Consider the following 23,864-nt stretch of genomic DNA (forward strand, 5'->3'; position numbering starts at 1 on the left):
TTATATATTAGAAACACACTGTATATCGTATGAAAACATGCGCAAAAAATCACTTACAATAACTGGTACGAAAGGTGGTTTCACGCGTCTTAATAATAAATCATCCCATGCTATGTGCCTAAAGAATGCTTGCTTTTTAACATCCTCTGCATCTCTTTCACTACTACCTAATCTTCTGTCTGGATTCTTTCTGAGCAACTATTATACATATAAAATAAATTTGAAGAAGTATTTATTATAAATAATAAAAAAAAATCTTATAAAGTTGTAATAATAAGAACAATTATCTTACCCTTCTCATTATAGCTATAGCTTCCAAAGAAAGGAATCTTGGGTAACGAACTTCATCATTCACTATCGAATCAAATACTTCTTCTTCGTCATCACCGGGGAATGGAGACTAAATATAAATAAATATAGAATATAAAAATAAAACATTAATTATAAATTTCGTGTAAATTTTGAAACTATTTATAGTTTTATACCTCTCCAACAAGCATCTCAAATATAAGTACTCCAAGGCCCCACCAATCTACAGCTCGTGTATATGATGTCTCGGTGAGAACTTCTGGTGCTAAAAATTCTGGTGTTCCACAAAAAGTCCCAGTTCGGTCGCCGTAACCCATACCTTCTTTACAAAGTCCAAAATCTGCTATTTTCACATATCCTTCCGTATCCAATAACAAATTATCTAATTTCAAATCTCTGAAAATAAGATTCATTTAATACCATAAACCATCTATATATATGCTATTACAATAATAATAAGATGATATTGTTTTGTTAATTTACCTATATATAATTCGACTTTCATGTAAATATTGCAATCCTAAGACAACGCAAGCAGAATAAAATACAGCGCGTGGTTCACCAAAAACGTCTGCATGTATATGCATCATAAGATCACCACCAGCTGCATATTCCATTACGAAACAAACGTGTGCCTATATATATATAAAATATAAATGATTATTTAAATTCCACAATTATAGGATATGAGATAATATTAAAGAAAAAAGAAGTTCATACTTCGGTTTGGAAACAAGCGAACAAATTCACCAGGAATGGATGACGCGTAGCATTAGCAACTTCAAATATTCTCTTTTCGGAAAGCAGTGATTCAACTTCGTCTCTCGCTATAATATCACCTTTCTTCAATGCCTTAATGGCAAAATATTCTCCTGTATTTCTGTATTGTGACAAAATAACTTTTCCAAAATGACCTCGACCAAGAACAGAGAGTAACCTGAAGTTGTCTAAAGTCATGCCAGTAAGTTGAGAATGTCTTCTAGATTCATACGCGCTATCTCTATATTGCAAAGGCCTGACTGGTAGTTCATACACAACCTGTAATCGCATAAATTTTAATGAAGTTTTCATTAAAAATAATCTTTATCTCTTCTATTATTTATAACATTAAATTAATGAGAGTTAACAGTCAATTTTTAAGAGTAATGAAACAACTTATCAAGTGTCATCAATGTCATCGATGCGATTGTTATGTCATTAGATATAACATGTACATTATTTACATAGTCATTTTAAATAATGAATCCGAAATATATAAAAAATATGATAAATACGTCAAATATGGCAAAGTTAAGCATGTTAAGCTATACTACATAATATGCAATGTCGTCTACAAAAAACTTAACGATAATGTATACATACATACATACATACATAACATTCTCATATCACAAAAGTCAGACACTGGCGAAATAAACCTTGATTATATTATAATTTGATGTGATGATAATATAATGAAAATAAGAAATGGATAGGTTACAAAAAGAAATAATAAATATTGTTAATTGAGCATGCAAAATAATCATGCAATAATTAAAAGTAGATATTTGTGAGCAGGCGTAGGGGATTATTATTGGATGTCGAATTAAATGATTTTGTTGTTTTATTTTTTTTTTTTTAATTATGATATTCGTGTACGATAACACGTTTATACAATAAACGAAGTAAAAGGAATGTTTGTTATAAAATCATCGTTAGTATTGCAACGATTTAAAAAGATACTTTGAAAGATCATTTTTCTCGTTTAAAAAATCGTTATTACATGATTTTAATATGAAAAGGTAAATCAATTAATATAGATGAAAATGATAATATTAATATGAAAATATTAAAGTTTTAGATAATATAAAGTAATGTTTCATACTAGAGGTATATACCTCATCTTCAGGAAACTCGACCACGGGTTGGGGCGAGGGTGTGCGTGGAGAGGGTGGTGCAATCAGCACAGGACGGGGCTCTGTCACAAGGGGCCTCAAATTTGCACCCTGACAGCCCCCTTTCTCCTCGTTGTGCAAGAAATCAAACTCCCTTAATGCACTCTGTAACTACATTACTACCTGCTTAGCTCTAAAAGCCTATTTCAAATATTGCGATGTGCTTTTAAATCAAAGAGATAACTACATTATAATGAATATATATCTATGAACACAATATAATGACGTGATATACCTATATATATATACGTAAAATTTGAAAATTTTTTAAGCTTCAGAAATGATCATTTTTGGCAGACGTAACACATTATTTTGTTAAAAATAAATCAAATGATATGTTTCACTGTATTTAAACAAAACAAAAATAATTAACGATTGACTGTTTTTTATGACTTTACACAAAGCAATATCACGAAAAAAAACAAAATAAAATAATCAGATATTACATAAAAATACAATTATAAATTATCACGATATAATAAATAATATAATTATTTTGTATCAATAAATTTGACACAATAAAAAGGGCATTTAAATAAGAGCATGCTTGGTTCAAAAATATGTGCCCTTATACACAAATATATTAAACTATTATTAAATTAAAATCAAATAATCCTATTATACTTCTTTTGTATAGAAATCCAAACCCATAACCAATATCCCAAACCAATAATCTACTGCCTCTTCTATAGAAATTATAAAATTCTATGTATATAATAAATATAATAAATAAATAAAAAATAAATATATATTTAAATTAATTATAATTCACCTCCTGATCTAATTTTGGTGGTGGTGGTGGTGCTGGCAGAGAAGGTTTTTTAGTAACCGTTGGTGGTGGTGGAGGTGGATGTTCAGGTGGACGTGGTAAAACTGGACTACTAGTTGAAGTTGCCATTCCTAATGGTCGAGCACCACCTAAGCCACCTTTTTCAGGATCCGGTAATTCTCCAGGTGTTTCAGGCTTATCTTCTATTGAGGTATCAAAAACAATTTGTAATGGTTGTGGTCCTAAAATGATCAATTCTGATTCTTTGCTTTTACCATAAGGACCTATATGCTATTATAATTATTAGAAATGATGAATACATACCTGATGATGGACTTTCAGAATTTCTTGTATTATGCAAAGATGGTGCAGAACGTTTAAGAAGTCTACCCCAGGTGGCAACATTGATGTTCATTTGATTAGCCCGTGGGAAGTTTTTAACTTGTTGTTTAAATATTTTACGTTGACGTTGCAATTTAGGCTTCCTTGATATCATTGGATTTAAGAATTTAATTTCAGCAAATAATAATCCTTGAGGTTCCAATTGTAATGCCATTCCGTGTCTCACATCGTCAATAAATTCTTCTAAACGTAAAAATTTCACTGCGCATAATGATCTCCAATCTTTCCAATAAATGCCTATTTCGAGTTCCCTTGACTTATCTAGTTCGATAGAAAATCTATAAACAAATACAGAATTTAATATTTTATATATTAATAATTGAATTAAAAAAATACAAATTATAAAAATTATAAAAAAAAATACAAAAGTGATAATATTCAAATTTTACCATAAAAAATAAAAATATAACATTGTATAACTTTATATTTTAATAATTTGATTTGTGATCCAGTTAATAATACGTTACTTAACTTTTAGAAGCACGAAATTGCAAAAAATAAAAAAAATCTGAAATTTTATTCTTATAATTACTAAGGAATTTTTATTACATAAAATGAATAAAAATAAAATAAGAAAAGTTATTTAAGTATTTAATAATAGAGAGTTACATAAATAGTCTCTCCATGCTGTTGCAAACCGTTGTGTTTCAAGTAATTTTAATTTTCTCAAGGTAGTATAAAAAAATATTCTACTATGCATATTTAGGTATTAAAAAAGGAGGTCACAATTAACTCTAACATGCTTCAAAGAGTTAAGATGATTATATAACAATATATAATAATATACCTTTGGTCCCAAGCCTGCTGGGAACACGGTCTCCAACTAGTTTGTGCTACGGTTTGATTATCAAGTTTTATAACCGCCATAATATCATCTGAAATTCATATAAAGAGTATTAATAACAATCAATTAGATATCAAACGATTGTATAAGTAAAATAAAAAATGAATTTTAACTTACTACTCGTCTCGTCTTTAACGCTATAAGATTTACTTGAACTACGTCCTGTTACACCTTTAACAAAGCTACGTAAATCAGGACTGGCAGGGTGTTCTCTTCTCGTACGTCCAGGAACTTCTTCCGCTAAACCTTGGCATCCCATTAATCTTACCTAAAAATAAGCATAAAGATTTGTTAATATAATTGAAATTATTATTTTTATAAAATTAATCATAAAATGAAGAATTAATTCAACTTTTTAACACTATTGTTATATTTTATCAGGTACATTTTATCCATTGTTATAATTATTGATATATTTTAAAATAAATTATAAACCTCCTAATGAATAACTATAAATTAAATAATTTTGTAAATAACGTTAGTGTTTACCTCCAATTGGCCAGTGACTGCAGCACATCTAGAAACAGATGCAGGTACTGTAGCCCTGCCTTCTAATGGGCCACGAAATGGTTGTAAGGATGTGTAAGTAACAGGAACAGGACTTGCCGACTGTACACTGGCTAGTTCTCTCTTTAATTGGGCAGCGGTACCACTGTCTGAAGGTAATTCTTGTCTTCTAAGCTCAAGAGATAATCTAAGTAAGTCCAATTTTCTACTGGATTCCGCGAGACTTGCCTGAGCCTAAGATAATCCGAACACACACACACAGTTGATATTATTTAATCGATTTTATCTTTTAATCAAAGAAATAAACTGTTGATAGAGAGAAAAAAAGAAAGAAAGAAAGACAATGCAAGGAAGATGATATAAAATAAGAAATAAGAAAAAAAAAGACAGAAAATGATTTGTGTGAAAAATACATACGCATATAGAAACAATATTCGATAACGATCGACAACAATAATTAACATTTATTAATAAAACGATCGACGTTACACGATTGTTAAATTATGTAAATGCTTCATAATCAGCAGAATGTTCGACAGCCTTTAACGATACAATAGCAAATAAGAAGATAATAGAAAATTATTATGTCCTCGTTCTGACGCACTTGGAACACACATTTAATATTTTCAATTATAATTAGACGAGGCATACATATAATTATGAATTTATTAATAAATCTATTAATAATAATAATAATAATAATAATAATAATAATAATAATAAAAATAATAGTTATAGTAATATTAATAATAAGCGTGCACAAAAGTCATAGCATTGTAAAGCTATGAATAGCTCGAAGAATGAGAATCATTCGAAGAAGTTTTGCTTGAAATTAAAAAAAAAAAATAAAATTACGGGAAAATAAACGAAATATCAGTGTCCATAACTTGTAGGAGCTGGTTGAATAATATTTTTTTGGATGTTGGTTGAACGAGCAGAGCGTTTGTCCGGTTCACCGAAGGAACACGATCGTTCACGAGTATTATCTTCTTCGAAGTATCGTCTGCAGTGTTCGCAAGAGCAGTTTGGATTTTTAGCAGGACCTATGTGATGACCAGGTTTTCTAAAAGCACCAATTACAGAACCAAAAATCGATGCTTTCACGATATGATCCGTTCTTTCACCTTGGGGTGTCATAAAGGGAGAGGTCACCCTTGAAGGTACTTTCGAAGGAAGAGGTGAAGGACTTTTCGAACTAAACAGTCCAATCTGATCGCGAAGTGTATACGTTCGTGAGCCAAGTTCACTTCGGCTCGTGGAATCGGAATGATCGTCTAAAGGATCACAACGTTTAGATTCTTGATGATGTACGACATTTGGGGAAATGTTTTCAACAGTTTCCGAATTTATTTGACTCGTAGAAGAAACGATATCCTTTTTTTTAGATGCTTCCTCAGAATGATCCTTATTAGCTATAAAGGTCCAACCTATGGTTCCACTGTCATCCGATTCAGCAGCAGTTTCATCAGAAGACCAACCGATTTCATGCTTCTCTAAATATTCCCTCATCTTCTTGTTCCTTAATAAATGCTTACGCTCGATCTGCGGTGATCTCCAAGTTTTATCCTTCTCTTCGGACTCGTTTTTACTACTCCAAATGGTCTCCATTTTACGTATTCTCTCACGATCGGACGAATTGGCATATTCGAAACTATCGCATGAAGTCAACGTTGGTTTACCACCATTGATTATAGATTCTACGTCGGAAAATGTATCTTTTGCGGATGTAGCAGCTGCAGAATCGTAATCGTCAGGAAAGGGCAATGCAATCATTGACGATGCTGCAGACCATGGTGTTGAATCAATATCTTTAAGCGCGCTGTAAGAACTAAATTGCGACGGATAAAGAGAACTTAGTAAATCGTCGCTTTCGTAACCTTTCGAGCTAGCCAACGAGGGCATTCTCATGGGAGCGTTTTTGAAACTTTCACATCGTCTCTCAGCTGTTCGCGCGAGAAACGCCTTATTATCTGTAAATCCACGAGGTAAATCGTTATCCGTAGTTTGCTGAGTATGCGTCACTTTGACGTCCTTGTTCTCGAAGACGGTCATCGCTGTGGTTGAATGTTCTTCCTCGCTTGACTCTGTACTACACTCCTCATCTGAGCCAGTGCAATAAACGTCTATGTGAACCGTACGAGATTTACGTTTGGAATTCTCATCTACGGTTGATGCATCGGATTTTTCAGTATCCGTGGTAGTTGCTGTAGTCGTTGAAGGTTGCGTTGTTGTATCGATCGAAGCTCCGATAGATGAATTCTCTTGCTGAAAAAGTTTTAAATATACGATTCTTTTGTTGTTGTTGTTGTTGTTTCTTAATTGAATTAAATATTTCGAATTTTAATTGTTAACGATTTTGTTATACCTTCTTTCTCTTTTGTTCGTCGGCCAAATATATATCCAATGTCTTTCGTCTGACTTTTCCTGTTTTCGATGTTGTCAAGGAGGAAGATCTAGATTCAATATCCGTCGTTTGGGAAGACGCATCTTTACTAATGGTCGTTGTTCTTTTGTTCGTTGTTTTCTCTAACACACGTGTACAGAAATGAGTGGTAAATGGACTTGCAGTACTACCTTCAGCACAATCTTCACAGACTTCAGGTACGGTACTGAAACGTGAACGAGCAGAGACGTGTTGTTGTTGTTGATTATGATGATGATGCTGTTGATGATGATGGGACGCCATTCGATGGTAATGCAAAGGTGGTCGATCAGCTTCCAATGGGGAAAATTTCAAAGGTTCTCTCGTTTGTGATCTCGTAGTTATAAACTCTTCGTTACTTAAATTCTTCTTGGGATCAAACGCAGCTAGTACGATGTTACATGTACTTTTACAACGTCGATTGTATTGTTGCGAGGATCGACGAGATGGCAAACTTGAATAAGATTGTGGTGAAAATCGTTCACTGTTGTATCCGGAATCATTGAAACCTCGATTTCTTGATAAATTTGAGTCATCTTTCATCGAGGATACTGAACGTGGAATTGTAAATGAACCGGATGGTTGACTTCTAGGTGGTGGTGTTGACGTGAACAATATATTTCCACGTTGAAACCCATAAGAATTTGGTGGAATTGTACCCATCGATGAAGTCATCGAAGGTACTGCTGTTGTTGTTGTTGTTGTTGTTGGAGGATTAATATTTGGTTGGCTAGTATTCCAACGATATATCATCCTTACACCATTAGAATCAGTCACAGTTGATGATGCACGTACCGGTGACTGTCCAGAATCCGAATTGGTCTGAATACCGCCATGACGAATCGTAACTTCTGCTCTGACCAACCATGGTGGTGGTGGTGCTGTTGTTTCTGAACATCTCGCATCAGCATCTTGCGATCGTTTTCGATCGTCTTCTTTCTCTTTTTCACCTCCGTACATCCTACGATCGTCCTCTTCTTCAACCTCTTCCACGCTGTCATCCACCGCAGGACATCGTCAATTCCTGAATAATTTACGACTGCGATTGGCCAAGAAAGGTTTTCTCGGCTTGTCAAGATTTCCGTTTGAAGATTTCTTCTTTTCACGTTCAATGTTGTTCTTTTCTTCATGGATTTGACGGGTGTCCTCTTTTCTTCCACGCGTTAACGGGGAAGATACGAGGGAAGTAAGATCGAAATAGTTTTCTTTTACAATTACGATGTTGAGATCTCGTAAATTGGGGTGTTACTCTTGAACAACGAACAAAAAAAAAGAATCCACTCACACTGCCATTCGTATAAGGAAGTGGGAAATTTCCAAGTTATATTACGCCTCTCCAATTTCTATTTTGGGATTACAGTTACTCTCTCTCTCTCTCTCTCTCTCTCTCTCTCTCTCTCTCTCTCTCTCTCTCTCTGTGTTCGGGAACTGTTTGTTGTATATCAGTTATTTCGTTATTACGAAATTCTTCGTTCTTTCAGTAGACGTAAAGAACACGTCGTTAGGTAGATTGCTGCTATTGGCTCAACTAAGTACAACACGACGACAACAATTATTTTGTTGGCGCTTGCGCATATTTAGCGCCTTTCAATAATATAACATCTAATCATATGATCGGTTACTGAGTGAAATCTTCAAAAAGCATCAAATTGTATTCCTTCCTATCGTCCACCACATCACCACCACCACCACCACCAAAGCGACAACAAAGCAAATTGATAAAGCGACGACACGACGTATAATTAGCACAATATAAATTTGGAACGACGTGTGTCGGTTGGCGGGCACATAAATATAACTCAAGTCGTACGATCAGTTGAATTTCTTTATTTTTTGCTCGAACTATGTGTGCCCCCGAAGTGTATCTGGACGATTGCCGTGTGTAAATAATATCACAGACGCGAACAAAACGTTCTCTTTTTAAATATTTTTGTAACAAAAAGAAAAAAAAAGGAAAAAACAAAAAAAGAAAAATAAGATATTTTTCTCACAAAACTTTGTTTTATTTTTCTTCTTCTCTTCTCTTCTCTTCTCTTCTCTTTCTTTCTTTCTTTCTTTCTTTTTTAAACTGGACGTATATTCCCTGGAGATAAATTATTTAGAATAGGAATATGACAAACAAACAAAAAAACAAGAAAAATGGCCTATTCAGTCTTCTCAATGGTTCCCCTAAAAGGAGAATTGTTCTTTCTTTTGTAAAATTAATCGCAAGTAAGCAGAGCCCAACAAACAGGTCGGATGCGAGAGGAGAGTCAGCCTTCGACGAATTGAGGTCAAGCAGTTTTCCGCGGCTTTCAATTATCCAAGCTTGGGAAAAATATTATTTCTCGGTGTCCTATTATATCCCTCGAAATATATGATATCCCACCTCTCGTACAAACTAGTTATTGAATGATTGTTACACATGTCGTCGTACGTTTATCGCGTTACTCCAAGCGACTGGATTGAGCCAGTTCTCCTCGAAAGATGGTAACTAAGCGCGACCCGAAAAGGCGTCACACAGAAGGGGGTAAGGGGAAAAGTCAGGGGATTTGCCCGTGCTATTTTCAGACAGTCGAGTTATACATATACACCGTGCACCTCCTCAAAACCTCACCCCCACACCCCCCACCCACTCTCAACTTCTACATAGTCCTACTCGTCGTAGTCTTTTCCCTAGTATTCGTCTTCATTTTCATTTTCGTTCTCTTCGAAGAGTCAACTAAAAGGAAATAAAAAGAAGAAGTTGATATCGCGAGAAAAATCACTATACTCTTATAACTCAACGGAATTTCATTTCTTGAGAGTCCAAAATCGTTCTCGAGGTTCTAGATTACTATGAAGTGTATAATATGTATGTTATTATCGAGTAACTGAAGATCTGAGAAAATCAACCTTTTTATAGTTTAAATGTGTAGAAACTAATGAATCATGGGATCGAGACTGGACTGTGATTTGAATTTCGAGTGGGGTACTCTAACCAATTGAGATAATCTAAGAGTATCCCCCTATAAAATTCATTCTTTAATAGCGTTCTTATTTATTATGTTAACATGTACTGATAAATTTCTACATTTTGATTAACCCTTTGCACTCGACGGCTCCGCTACGGAGACAATAAAAAAGAAATAAAAACTGAAAAAAATTCAATTCAGTCTACAACATATCAACTATGATTTTTCTTTTAATTACACATATGTCATTTATTTATAATACGTGAATGATTTTTTTTCTATTGAAATTACTTTGTCAGTTGTTCGTAATATATGAAATGAAAAATATAACCTCGAGTGTAAAGGGTTAATATTGATGAGATGTGACTCTATTCAGATTTTTAACTCCATTAATTTTGAATTACGATGTAAATTTTTGAATCTAAATTTCATTAACAATTAATAATTGAAATAATTTAAAAAGATTCCTAGAAAATGTATTCTTTAGTAGCGTTTGTATTTATTACGTTAAAATAGTGTATTGATAAACTTCTATAAAATGGTTAAATATTGATGATATGTTTCTACAATACTTTGTTTGCTGTTTTTTAACGATAATTTTAGTAATAACCTAAATTATGTATTATATGGATTAATAATTTATTTGATTTCATTTGAATGTCTACTTGGAATGAATCCAATTTGAATATTCGGGTAATTCGACTTGCTGTGCAAAATTATCCGACTATTAATATAGCTCAACAGATTCGAATTGTTTCAACGAGTGTAATTTCACTTTTAAAATTGTTGGCGTATTAAAAATGGGAACGGATATAACCTAAATTTAAAGCTAGATCTTTTTATTATATATTTTGATCGATTAAGTTGACCTAACATAAGAGATTTTATAAGATTTTTTAGTAGTTTTGTTTTATTTATTATGTCAACACAGCGTAGTATCAAACTTCGAAATAACTTTCTCTACTATTATGCATACATAATTATTCTCAAAGCAATTAACAGATTCGATTAGTTATTAACGAGCGTATCCCAGTTTCGAAACTATTAATTTTCGAAAAATAGGCTACGGTTGAACCAAAATTGAAACCATAACACTATTTTGAATACGGTGTTCAAATATAAATGAAATTATTACTCAAAGCCCTATTACATTTATTTCTACTTAATTCTTTAATTTCATCAACATAATATCCTTGTAACTTCTACATTTCCGTCTATTCTAATTTTACATTTTCTTATTTAAAACTTTTTTGCTTCAATAACTCATTTAATCATTCTAACTTATAAAAGATTGAATCTAGTTTCAGAAACTAATTTATTTATATAACTCAATCTAACTTGTTACATCGATTAAATACAATTTGAACATACCTAAATAACTTGACTAACTACTAAGTCCAAAGTTATCCAACTATCAATATATCTCAAACCTATTAACAGATTCGATTTACTAACAGCAGGTGTATCCCAATTTCAAAATTATTGATGTACCCAAAAAAATGGACCACATATAGAACTAAATTTACATATGATCATAAATCTAAATTTCAAATACAGTGGTTTAACCAATAGAGTTACTAAAAACCCTATAAACTCAATTCCTTCGTAACAACTCGTGTCAACATTGCATACAGTAATTCTTACATTAACTTGCTGCATGTTGCAAGAAGAATATACTTGACAGCTTTGAAACAATCTATCATACATCATAATACGAAATGCGAACGATGAGTTTAGCGATCATGTTCACGTCGAACGGATGAAATCAATAGTACCTGTTTGATGCTCAATCTTTTGTATGTACGTATAACAAAAGGGCTTTTCATCGAAACCCACGTGAAGTATAATATACGAGCTTCTAATTTCCTTCTTGTTCATATATCTACGTGCATATGTATTTATGGTACTTATGTACATCGTATTATGTGTTACGTGTAATCCATATGAAAGATTGAAAAGTGAGATAAAAGAAGAATACGTACTTCCGTCAGAGCCTTCTTATCAGCAACTTTGGCACTTTGCAGAAGACGTATTACATTTTTTGCACCTTCCACAACAGCTGCTTCAATTCTAAGCCGATGTCGCAACTCTTCGACACGTTCTTCCAAAGCAAGCTCTAAACTGGGCTCGTACCTATCTGCAAAAGTCATTGCAAAATAATCCTTGAGTTTATCAGTCAATGTGTAATTCAATCATCAATGTGTATCAATCATAAAGTTGATAGCATAAAAAGTTAACAGTACAATTATTTGACACTAACAATTGAAAAAAAAGAAATTCAAAAAGCAAAATTAAATCGATTTGGCTTGTGTTTAAATTGTTGGTAATTCCTAGTGTTAAAAGACAGTTGCCAGTACCCAACAGAAACGACACTTGCAATGCAAATGAAAGGTTGCCTTGATGGAGGTAACCGAACTTGTATAGATAGGAATCAGTAAAATATTGTTGTCGGCGGACATTTGCCAGAGGCATTGCAACGAATCAAAAATATTGCGCCAGAAAATGAACGAAATCTAACTGATACAGACCGAAACTAATGCGACAACAGGGCCACCCCCACTCCCACCTATGTAATAATATGAAACAATCCTAAAAAGAAGATTACGTTATTAAACTTCATTAATTATTATAACTAGACTGTTACGAATTTTATTGCACGTAAAGTAAAGTTATAAAAGCATACGTGAATTTATACTCATCAAATATGCAACACAATAAATGCGTATATGGAATGATTTTATTTGCGTGAAATATGCAAAAAGCATATATAGAACTTGTATACTTAAAATATGTAAAAAAGCATATATATATATATATATATATATATATATATATATATGGGATTTATGTACGTAAAATATGTATAAAGTATATGATATGTGTAAAGTATACCTAACCTCGCTTATAAAATATGAGTATATGTATGAAAAATATGTGCATATAAATACATGGATATGTTCAACATAGATTTATTGGTTATTTCCCTTAGTTCTATCGTAAATCAAATTTCAGTCATCTATACTTTGAATCTACTTTTATCTATTATTCTCTTTACTTTTTGTTAATTGAAATATAATATTTCATGATTAATGTTATAATCAAATTGATCGTTTATAGGACATTATTATTTATTGCTAATGTGTATCGGAAAATTATAATAATTAGTAATAATTATGATTTAGATTGAAATGATTTAATATTGAGAATGATTTAATACGGCAAATTTGAACATGATTGCTCTGTAAATAATTATGCCTGTACTTGCTGTTCTTTTTAAGCCTCGGCTGGCGCCTCGGCCAAAAATGTTTAGGTCTCGTATAGTAAAATATTATATTATATATTTTCGGTCTAGACATACAAATTACTATTGTTTATTAAACAGATTATTAAACGTCACCACAAAACAATTACTTTAATCGAGGACGTTATTTAAAAAAAAAAAATGTCAAATTTAAGAAACTCCAGGTAAATTTAAAAGATACTGTTAATACAAGTATTTAAATATGCGTATATTGTTAATTAACAATTAATATATATTATAATAATTAAATTACTTTCTTTTCTCTAAATAATTTTTTTATGCAAATTGAAAACATGTACAAATTTATATTAAAATAAATAATAATTATGGAATCTGTCTATTGCAATTTTTTTTTCAAAATGACGTCAATTTTGGAATAGTGCGCATATATTGTGATACATGGAATCGAAATCAATTGTTAAAAATTTTAAATCAATTACCTAAACTTTTTTTTTTATAAAGCAATATATATATCACAGTAAAAAATTTAAGGAAAGACCCAAATTGTAAAGAGAAAAAAAAAATCATAGAACGGCCAATAATAAGTAAAACACTTGAAGAGCGTCTCGTAACAATTTTTGATTATTTTTGTAAATAAAACTTATTTTTCTAATACAATAATGATAATAGTAATAATTTGATTTTCTTAACAAAAAAAAGAAAACAAGAAAAGAAAGCAAATTAATCAAATAAAAATATAATTTTATGAATTAAGAATAAAATACAAAAAAAAATTAAGTAAATTGAAGAGATAATATTATTAACCCATTAGCTGCCACGATCTCCATTTGGGAATTTTGGAATTTTACGTACACCACTCGGTTTTATGTGAACTGTATGGAAAAATGGCATAATAATAGCTACTTTGTATGTATAGGAAATAATAAAAGAAATAAGTAATAGTCTCTTATTGGTTTTTTTTCGTGCAACCAGCCACAATCCCTATTTAAGACTTTTTACAAAATATAAATATTTCTGTAACCAAAAATAATTTGGCGGTTAATGGGTTAATTTAAATATTTAAAAAAATCTTTTAAATATAAAAATTTTTTTTTAATATTATAGATCATTTGTGAAAAGCTTGTATTATTATTTAATACCTTTGTTGCCAGTTGATTCGCCATTAGGAGGTGGCGCGTCACCTCGAGCATGTTGTTGTTGGCGCGCTTGTCGCACCTTCATTATGCGCATGCGTAGGAACTCGATTTTAGCGCGGGAATCATCGAGCATCTGTTGAGCTTCTTGAAGTAATTTCTTGTCTCTGTGACCACTCGTCAAACTCTGTATCATGTTCTCCGCTCCCTGTTTTACCTACAATGATAACACAAAATTTAATAAATAAATAAACATAAAAATAAAAATAACCTTAAAATTCTAAATTGGTATTAAAAAGTAATTTTTTTGTTTACATATACAGTAGGATTTTAATTGACCATTGTTATCGGGAATAATATATAAATTATAATTATTATTTTTATTACATCACAAAATTCTACTCTACATATTTATTATAAATAATATTAAAAATATATATAATATATTTGTACATATATAAATAAATATTTATAGTAAGTACCAGGAATAATTCGGACCTCTTTTGTCAATTTAAAACGATAAATATTTTCTATTAATGCAATATTTTATAATTCTTATACAGAGAAGCATATTTTAGAATTACTAAACTTTTCAATTTATATATATTTTATTGCAAAAGAGTCAAAATTTTACCTAATTGATAAAAAAATTTGTTTTGCAATATATGTCCAATTGTGTCAAAAGAATTAGAAAATTCAAAGAAAGAATAAGCAAGTATTACTTACAAAAATAATGATTGTATTTTAATTATATCTTACGTAGATGCAAATATTATTGTGAGATTATTTAATGTTTGATCATTTAAATAATAATCCTTAAATAGGTTTTTTAGTATAAAAAATTTGAAGCTTCATATTATAGTGAAAAGTCTCATTAAATCATAAACAGCTCGTTTTTCGCCAATCAGGAAGGCCCTTCTCCCACCTCTATTACTATTTTCAAAATTCTTTTACAATGATAGCACTTGATTGATTTTTGGTTTCTACCATACAAATAAAAACATCCTATTAACACTAGATATACCAGACCAGTCATTTTGACTGGTTGGGCCATTTTAATACAAAATTTCTACTTTATGTAATATGTGATTTCTGTAAATAATTAAGCGTTTTGTTATTTAAAAATGTCTATAAATCCATATATCTATTAAAATTATTATTGTTAAACATTGTTTGTTATTTTTTAAGAGTAAATAAAAACTGGAAGCCTCAAAAAGCATTTTTTTGTATACACCAGTCATTTTGACTAGTGTAGTAGAAAGAGGTATACTAAAAATGGTGGTAGTATATCTAGTGGTAAATAGTATATACACGCGTTTGTAATATTTTAGGATCAAAAAGAAAAATGAGAGATATTTTTCAAGATTATAGAAAAAAATTTGAAAGAATTATGATTAATAATCAGACATATTCAATGATAGGGGTGGTGGTGGTAGTACTGGTAATTCTGAAATTGGCGGGAAATCGGTTAGCGAAAAACGAGATTTGCATTTAACGAAATTTCACTGTTATAATATATATACATATATTCGTATTTATTATTTTATATAAATATATGTATAATAAACAAAAATATAAAAAACTTGTACATAAAATTATTCGCAAAGATGAATTCTTCCATGAAAAGAGATTCAACACATGATGATAATGTGATTATGATAATAATGATAATAATAATAATAATAATAATAATAATAATAATAATAATAATAATAATAATAATAATAATAATAATAATAATAATAATAATAATAATAATAATAATAATAATAAGGATGATGATGATGATCGATATGCTCTAATTGTTTTAAGCAAATGGAAATAATTTGCTACATGAAGAATAGTATATCATGTTCTTTCTAATACTTTTTCTAAATGCGCATAGAAAAAATGATATCGAATAAATGCATATCCTAAGAATAAATGTTTGCAACTTATAATCTATTATACATAATAAAAAAAAGTTTATGTACTGTATAAGAAATCTCAAGCATTTAATTAACCTTTTAAATAATAAACACCATTAAAGTGGCTTCTAGATAAATCATTATGTAGAAAACAAGATCATTATGGTGGTTCTCAATCAAATCTTATTTTTACAACATATTTCATTGTTTTAAAAGTTAACTTTGTATAAAATGTTTAGTTAAGATACAAAAATCATTGGAACTTGTTATTATTGTTTACCTTGATATACGTTTAGATAAACATTTTTTATTTTTAAACTGTCATAAGTTTAAAATATATAGTTAAAAGGCTAATTAACAATTAAATAATGAAAATAAAAATAAACAGACCTTTCTAACAAAACGCTTCGCCATTTTCATTGCACTTCTGTCAAAGGTTGTCAAGTTACTATGCCTCTTTACCAAATATTTCTAAGTATTCTCTCTAACGCTATCATCCTAACAACTAAACCTATTAGCCAGCTAACTCGGTGAATACTTGGTGACGTCAGGTGAATCCATCTTTACTTTGGTATCTAGTTAGAGATCGATCACACTAGCAAGTAAACAGTTAAAAAAATTCGTTGACGTTCGCAAGTTGGCCCAATGCCATTAGATCGATACTATTGTATCATCCCTAATTCGCTGACAAAGTCAATCATTATGACTTATATCAATTTCTTTCTAATATTAATTAAGGACACGAAATAATATATTTTATTTTTATTTAGTTCAATTATTATCTGGATTAACTTTTTTTTGTGTAAACTTGTAAATACAAGTCTCATGAATCTTTTGCAAATAACATTTACTTTTTTTACATATTAAATTTAACTATTTTTAAAATGTATTTTTCTTTGTAAGTTCAATTAAACTTTGGACTAATTGAAATTGTTTTTCTGCAAATTAATATAAACTTTTTAGCAAATTAAATTTAATCTTTTAATACTTTTGATTTTTATACCAATTTTTTTTTTTTTTTTTTTTTAAAGGTAAAGGAAAAATAATCTTTGAAAAATATACAAAAATGTAGCAATCACAGTCTAATGAAATTGTTCATTCAACAATTAACGATTTATGTACATTTGTTTAGTTCAAATTGTATAGTCCAGTTGTTGAACAAGACTTTCTTTTTTTTCCTTTGTTATAAATTTTTTGTATATTTATGTACACTTTGAGATCACAACGTTTGATTGATTATTATTATTATTGCGATAAATGGCAATTGTAGATGCTTCAAATCTCAATTTTACAATTACATCAAAAATCATTAAATTTGATAATAAAGTCAAAATTAGTAAATTAGTAAATAAATCAATACTTATAGCATGAGTGCTATAAAAAATTTGGTAATTTATGAATAAAATAATTTACAATTCTTTTATGACGTTAGTAAAATTTTTATGTAATATTTAATGTTTCGTTGTGCTTGAAAATCATTTCATTTTCATTTATTAATTTTTTTTTTTAATACGTTAATTTTTTCTTACGATAAAAGTTATAAAAAAATTTAATTTCTAAAAGGTTTAGTTTAATTAAAAAATCATTATATTTTCCTAAAAATAAACTTTTTAATATACATCGTAAAAGATTAATAGAAAATAATTTTATACAGAAATTTAATTAGCGCAAAAATTCGAATTTGATTAGAAAAAAGTTGTATTTCGATTTGTCAAGTATTAAACTTGAAATGCAAAAACATGTTTATGAATGAAATATTTAATATACACCATAATATTACTTAAAAATAAAATAATAAATTTCTTTAACAATATATTTACATTTTTCTTAAATTTTATTGCAAAGACTTAATAATTTTAATAGGAAAAAAAAAATAGAAAACAAAAATTCAATTTGCAAAAAGATGAATTTAAAAAGTTTTTGATAAAACTTGAATTAAGAACTACAGAATCTATATCAAAAGAATTGAGAGAGAAAATTGAAAATCATGCATCATTTGTGGTGATTTATTTCTACAGTTTCATGAAGCAACTAGAGTCTATCATTAGCAGACAAAAAATGTCTCAACGCTGACTCATGACTAACGCAGCCGCAAGGAAAATCAACTAGGATGACGAGTATTATCGTTGAGAGTTGATTTGAGGGAATTCACGTTGACATTTCGAGATAGCTTATCGACATTTGCGTAAAAATAAGTATTAGGAAAAAAAAAGAAACACATACGCACGTTTGTAATACGTACATAAATAGGATAATACCAAGTTCCTGATGATTTTTGAGAATTTTATTAGTATACTATTTTTACTGATTTAAATAAAACAAAAACAAAAATTGTTCACACAGATACGAGTAATATTAATTTATCGTTTGGTAACTTCTATTAAATGTTTTTCAACTAACAGGAATTTTATTCGCAATATGTTTATAATTATATTTTAAAAAAAAAATAAGAGATGTATATTTTAAATATTTTTATTTTGTTGATGTTGTAATAAATAGAAAACATGTAATTTTGATTAATATTGTGAATAAAATTAATGTACATTGAAAAAAAAAAACTTAGAACCAGTTTCAAAATGGTGGATTAACGTCATTAAGTTCTGTATAAACATAACCTATTTGGGCATGAAATTAATTCAATCGGACTTGTATGGAATTTAAATGTAATAAAAATCGTTAGAAAAATACTAAACAAATAAATTTATGTAGGAATTGTTGGAAATAATTCCTTTCATACATGATGCAATAAATTCATCCATATTCACAAGTAGAACGAGTACTTCAATAAAATTTTATTGAACCGTATATGGTAAGTTTAGTATAAATGAATAAAAGTTTTATTAAAAAGTTATGAATACAATATGGAGCATAGAAGGAGCAATAACAATTTCATGGCTACTATGATAAAAATATAAAACTAAATCAGCAATATTTAAATTTAAATTCCTTATATGAAATTTGTTTACTATTTGAGGTCCTCAGGGTTACATCGAGTTTACGTCATAACAACTATCGTGTTTGTTGAAAAAAAAAAATTTCAAAGTCATTTCAAATTAACAATTATATTTTTAACAATTCCAGAATTAAGTAATATATTTATTTTATTTCAAAATGGCTACCGTTATTGACAGTATGAGTTTAACAATTATTGAAAAATTGCATTTATTATTCTGTGAATTTTTTTTATTTTTTTATTTATTACAAAATATTATGTGAATGTTGTCAAAATAAAATTTATTTCTTTACGAATTTCTTTTCTATCTGGTTTCATTTTATAGAATTAAATGAATTGATAACACAAATTTATGATAAACTTGTTTGATAAACTTTTTTTTGACAAATTCTTCAAAAATAAAAATTGTAAGGCGTGAGATTAGATGACCTTGGATGTCAACATATTATCCCATTTCGACCTTTGAGAAGTGATTATTCCATAATCATAATTCTCGCAAATATAAACATAATTTTATTTTAATTATATTAGATATTTTTATCATAATTTTCTAATGAAGCTTTAAACATTTTTTTATGTAATATTTTTTGTTATTTACATCCATAAAATATACTAACAAAATTCAATTATTAAAAACTAGGACACCCTGTTTATTAGAATGATCATTGTTTTGTATCTTATAAATGCAATAACCAAATCAATTTAAAAAAAATAAAGAAAAAAGAAATTATTATTCAATTTCAATCATTCATTTAAATAATAAAAAAACGTTAACACAATAATACTAATCTTATTACATTTAAATAATACAGTAATGTTAAATATTTTTAAACATGATTTACTAAAAAAAAGTAAAGAAAACTTTAAAAATATAACTTTTGTACAAATCTTATACAATTTAAATACAAAAGAAAAAATATGCTCTTTTTTTATAGATTGTAATATCAGGAAAAAAAATTGAAATATAAAAATGATCTTTATTTATTTATTTATTTATTTAAAATTAAATTGACACTGCATTTATTTAAATATCTTTAGAATAATAAAAAATAATTTTTTGCTATGTATTTATTATTTATTATATTCATATACTATATATTAATTAAATATACATAATATTATAATTTTATATATATATATATATATATAAATAAATATTTATGTATGTATATGTATGAATGTATATAATTAAAAAATATATATAATATTAAATTATATTATAAATAATTATTAAAATTTAATTATATATATATATATAATTAAATCATTAATAAATCATATATTTATTATTATAATATATTATTATTATTATATAATATATATAATAAATAAATTATAGAAAAATAAATTTATATATCTTATCTCTATAAAATTCCCCTGTCACAGTGTTTGTTATTCTTATTCTCCGAAACGACTTGACTGATTTATATGAAATTTTTGGTGTATATTCGGTAGGTATGAGAATAGTTTTTCGTATATTTCTTATACCCCTGAGTGATAAGGGTGACCCACCATAATTATTTTTCCTTTAAAAGGATATTAAGAAAAAAGAGAAAAAAAGACAAATAATATGTGCGTATATTCAGACAATGTAAAATTATATGATGTGAAGTAAGTGGTGATCTTATGTTACCGCTCATGCGCAGTTGATTCGATATTAAGAAAAAAGAGAAAAAGAAGACAAATGTTATGTGCGTAGATTCAGATCTATCTATATATTTATTAGCCACAGCAACGCGTGGCCGGGGCACCCCTAGTATACATATATTTATATATTTTTAAAGTATTTATATATATATATATATATAATCGACAAAATCAATTATTTTTTTTTTTTACAAGTGCCATGGAAAAATTATATATATAAATAATAATGAGACGTAGATTGGAGGATAATATTAGAAGAGACCTGAAAGAAATAGGATACGAAGACCGCGAATGGAAGGATCGCGCTCAGGGACAGGAACAATGGCGGGATTTGGTATTTGCGGTAATGAACTTTCGAGTTCCTAATGCCAGTTAATAATAATAATAATAATATAAATAATAATATGTTTATATTATTTTTTCTAAAATATGTAACTGTTTTTATCTAATTATAATATTCCAATATATACAAGCTTATGGAAAAATAATAGTAACAATAATTTGATTACCTTTAATTCGATGTTAAGTTGCTTTTCCAAAGATAAAAGTCGAAGATCCGTGAACAGACCTTCCTGGCTCGGTGACGAAGGCCCCATTGGTGACAGAGGTGTGTCTAAAATAAAAATAGTCATTGTATCTCTTACAACGGAAATGAATATCTAGTAATGAAATTCTTTTATGGTTATGCCCTACCCAGTCTCATAGAACTTGACCGATCAATGTGTTTATCATCTTTATTATACTTTGTATATTTATCATAAATAAATATAAAAATTGAAAAGATTTCAGAGTATCTGTAATTTCATCTAAGGTGTGTCAAAAATTTCAAGATCTGTAATTTAATAAACCGAAACAAATATTAGCCTATAATTTTTCATACATTTTGTCGTAAAAAAACAATTATTAAAATTATTTCAGAACTTTTGATTCACCCTATATAACATGAATTTTTAAGAAAAAAAGAACCTTTCCTATAGTACAATTTATAAATTAAAGAAATATTTGTTTACCAAAATACATTTAGTAGCACAGTTTTGAGAAAATCCATTAATGCTCAAAATATTCATCTACAATACAACGGTAATAAATTTGTAGTAATAAATAAATTTTTGAAGTATTTCTGAGTAAATTACTATATTAATTTTAAATATTATTATTCTTATTGTATATTGTTTAATTTTTATTAATCATTGTTCAAGGAGATTTTAAAAAGGGTAGAATATTATCCTGATTTCAGTTTCATTTGTTTATTTAACTTTTTCTAATTGGATTCAAAAAAAGAAATAGTTTGTTCGTTTCATTTTTAAATTATATTTCCGTAGTTTAGTTGATAAGCTCCAGGATATCCCATAAATATAATAATAATAATAATAATAATAATAATATTATTATATAATAATTATAATATATTAATTATTTATTATATATTTATTATAATTATTATATACATATTTTTATATTTTATCCTTATATAATAATAATAATAATAATAATAATTATTATTATTATTATTATTATTATATTTACACCATTTATTATTATATATTGCTTTTAAAAATTAATTAATATTAATAAAAGAATTCTAATTAAGTTTAGTATGTTATTAGTATACATATAGTATACAAAAAAGTTATTATAATATTATATAATATAATATAAATATAAATTATAAATAATATTAAATATTATAATATATAATAGGAATAAATATTTAAATTTATTTTATCATTAATACAAAATATATATCAATAATAAATTATTAACAAAATTATTAATTAGATTATTGTTATAAGATATCAATAATATAGAATATAGTAACCATAATTTTTCACGTATAATAAAAAATTCATTAAAATAAAATAAAAAATATTTACACCTTCTTAATATTTATAACCTAATTATATCTCTTTTCCTTATAGTACCATTTATATTTCTCGTATTATGCAAAGACCTATTGTTATTTGCTTTTAAATGTCTTCAGCCAATGGTACTTAAATCGATTTCATCGGATTGGTTGCAAATAATCACTATCGCCAACGATAATTCAATTCTGACAGAACAATCGTGATATTGTATATACAATATCTCTCATAACCTTAGACAAAATTTTTCATCGAAATTTAAATGATATCAGAGGTTGAAATAACGAATTGTTCAATTTAACATTCAATTTGTCCAACCAATCAGAATGATTAATATTTTTATTTGTAAAATTTAATCGAATATTTTTTTTTTAAGTATTGTAAATTTTTATCAAAAAAATCAGGATGGTTTTTCAAGATAATTGTTTAAACAATATTTGTCTGTTATTACAATAATAACAATATTATAAAATTTGTTGCTTTTCATTTAGCGGATAATATCCAAGTTATCTTTGAGAGGTTATGTTTTTTAAATTAGTAACTATGTTTTTTGTAATATAAATAGCAAAATATTTTACGTATAAAATTGACTTTAAACTTTCGTTTCAAAATATTTTTTTTATTATCGAACTTCAATTTTATTTTGCTGAAATAAGAAATATGTACCCCTATTTTTTTTTTAACATACGTTATGTATAATGATTATTTTTATTATATAAAATTTTTTTTTCACATTCATTTCTAATCTTTTCAGAATACATGATATATATCTTTACTTCAAAATTCCAAAATAATTGTCTATTGTTAACACTTTTTCTGTCACGTTTATCGTTTTATTTGACATAAAATGAAACTCATTTTAAGGCCAAGTGATATTTTCACCACTGACAGCAGATAATGTAGAGGAGAACAATTGTTGATATCACTATTACGTAGGTCTATGACGATATTTGCGATAAACTTATGTTGTAATGCAATGA

At 28.1% G+C, this 23,864-nt stretch overlaps 2 protein-coding genes across 5 annotated transcripts in view; both read right to left on the reverse strand.

Annotated features, from left to right (window-relative positions):
* Pkn (serine/threonine-protein kinase N) overlaps nucleotides 1-23,864 on the reverse strand; it is a 92,382-nt gene that overhangs the window by 3,576 nt on the left and 64,942 nt on the right. The window contains exons 4-17 of one of the 4 annotated variants that reach the window (XM_089175656.1): nucleotides 21,532-21,635; nucleotides 14,522-14,732; nucleotides 12,103-12,257; nucleotides 4,748-4,999; nucleotides 4,376-4,526; nucleotides 4,202-4,289; nucleotides 3,337-3,692; nucleotides 3,016-3,215; nucleotides 2,187-2,354; nucleotides 1,030-1,347; nucleotides 793-944; nucleotides 486-705; nucleotides 293-400; nucleotides 58-198 (exon numbers count right to left, since the gene is read on the reverse strand). In XM_089175656.1, coding sequence (XP_089031782.1) covers nucleotides 58-198; nucleotides 293-400; nucleotides 486-705; nucleotides 793-944; nucleotides 1,030-1,347; nucleotides 2,187-2,354; nucleotides 3,016-3,215; nucleotides 3,337-3,692; nucleotides 4,202-4,289; nucleotides 4,376-4,526; nucleotides 4,748-4,999; nucleotides 12,103-12,257; nucleotides 14,522-14,732; nucleotides 21,532-21,635 — 2,624 coding nt within the window. Of the gene's footprint in view, nucleotides 1-57; nucleotides 199-292; nucleotides 401-485; nucleotides 706-792; nucleotides 945-1,029; nucleotides 1,348-2,186; nucleotides 2,355-3,015; nucleotides 3,255-3,336; nucleotides 3,693-4,201; nucleotides 4,290-4,375; nucleotides 4,527-4,747; nucleotides 5,000-12,102; nucleotides 12,258-14,521; nucleotides 14,733-21,531; nucleotides 21,636-23,864 lie in introns of all 4 variants that reach the window. The other 3 variants (XM_089175652.1, XM_089175641.1, XM_089175661.1) reach the window with 3 other exon arrangements.
* Nucleotides 5,204-9,795, reverse strand: LOC149033581 (uncharacterized). The gene is made up of 2 exons (XM_089175670.1): nucleotides 7,131-9,795; nucleotides 5,204-7,030 (listed from the first exon to the last, which is right to left on the reverse strand). The coding sequence occupies exons 1-2, from the start codon at nucleotides 8,145-8,147 to the stop codon at nucleotides 5,639-5,641; spliced, it is 2,409 nt and encodes an 802-aa protein (XP_089031796.1). The 5' UTR covers nucleotides 8,148-9,795; the 3' UTR covers nucleotides 5,204-5,638.

This window comes from Polistes dominula, unplaced genomic scaffold, assembly GCF_049000335.1.
Source record: "Polistes dominula isolate Pdom_NZ unplaced genomic scaffold, Pdom_raw_medaka contig_32, whole genome shotgun sequence".
Classification (NCBI taxonomy): domain Eukaryota; kingdom Metazoa; phylum Arthropoda; class Insecta; order Hymenoptera; family Vespidae; genus Polistes; species Polistes dominula.

Bases quoted from the DNA above. Each gene is read 5' to 3' on its own strand.
- LOC149033581 (XM_089175670.1), bottom strand. From the start codon at position 8,147: ATGTACGGAGGTGAAAAAGAGAAAGAAGACGATCGAAAACGATCGCAA. The intron at 7,031-7,130 runs GTATAACAAAAT...AAACTTTTTCAG, and splicing joins ACGAACAAAAGAGAAAGAAG to CAAGAGAATTCATCTATCGG.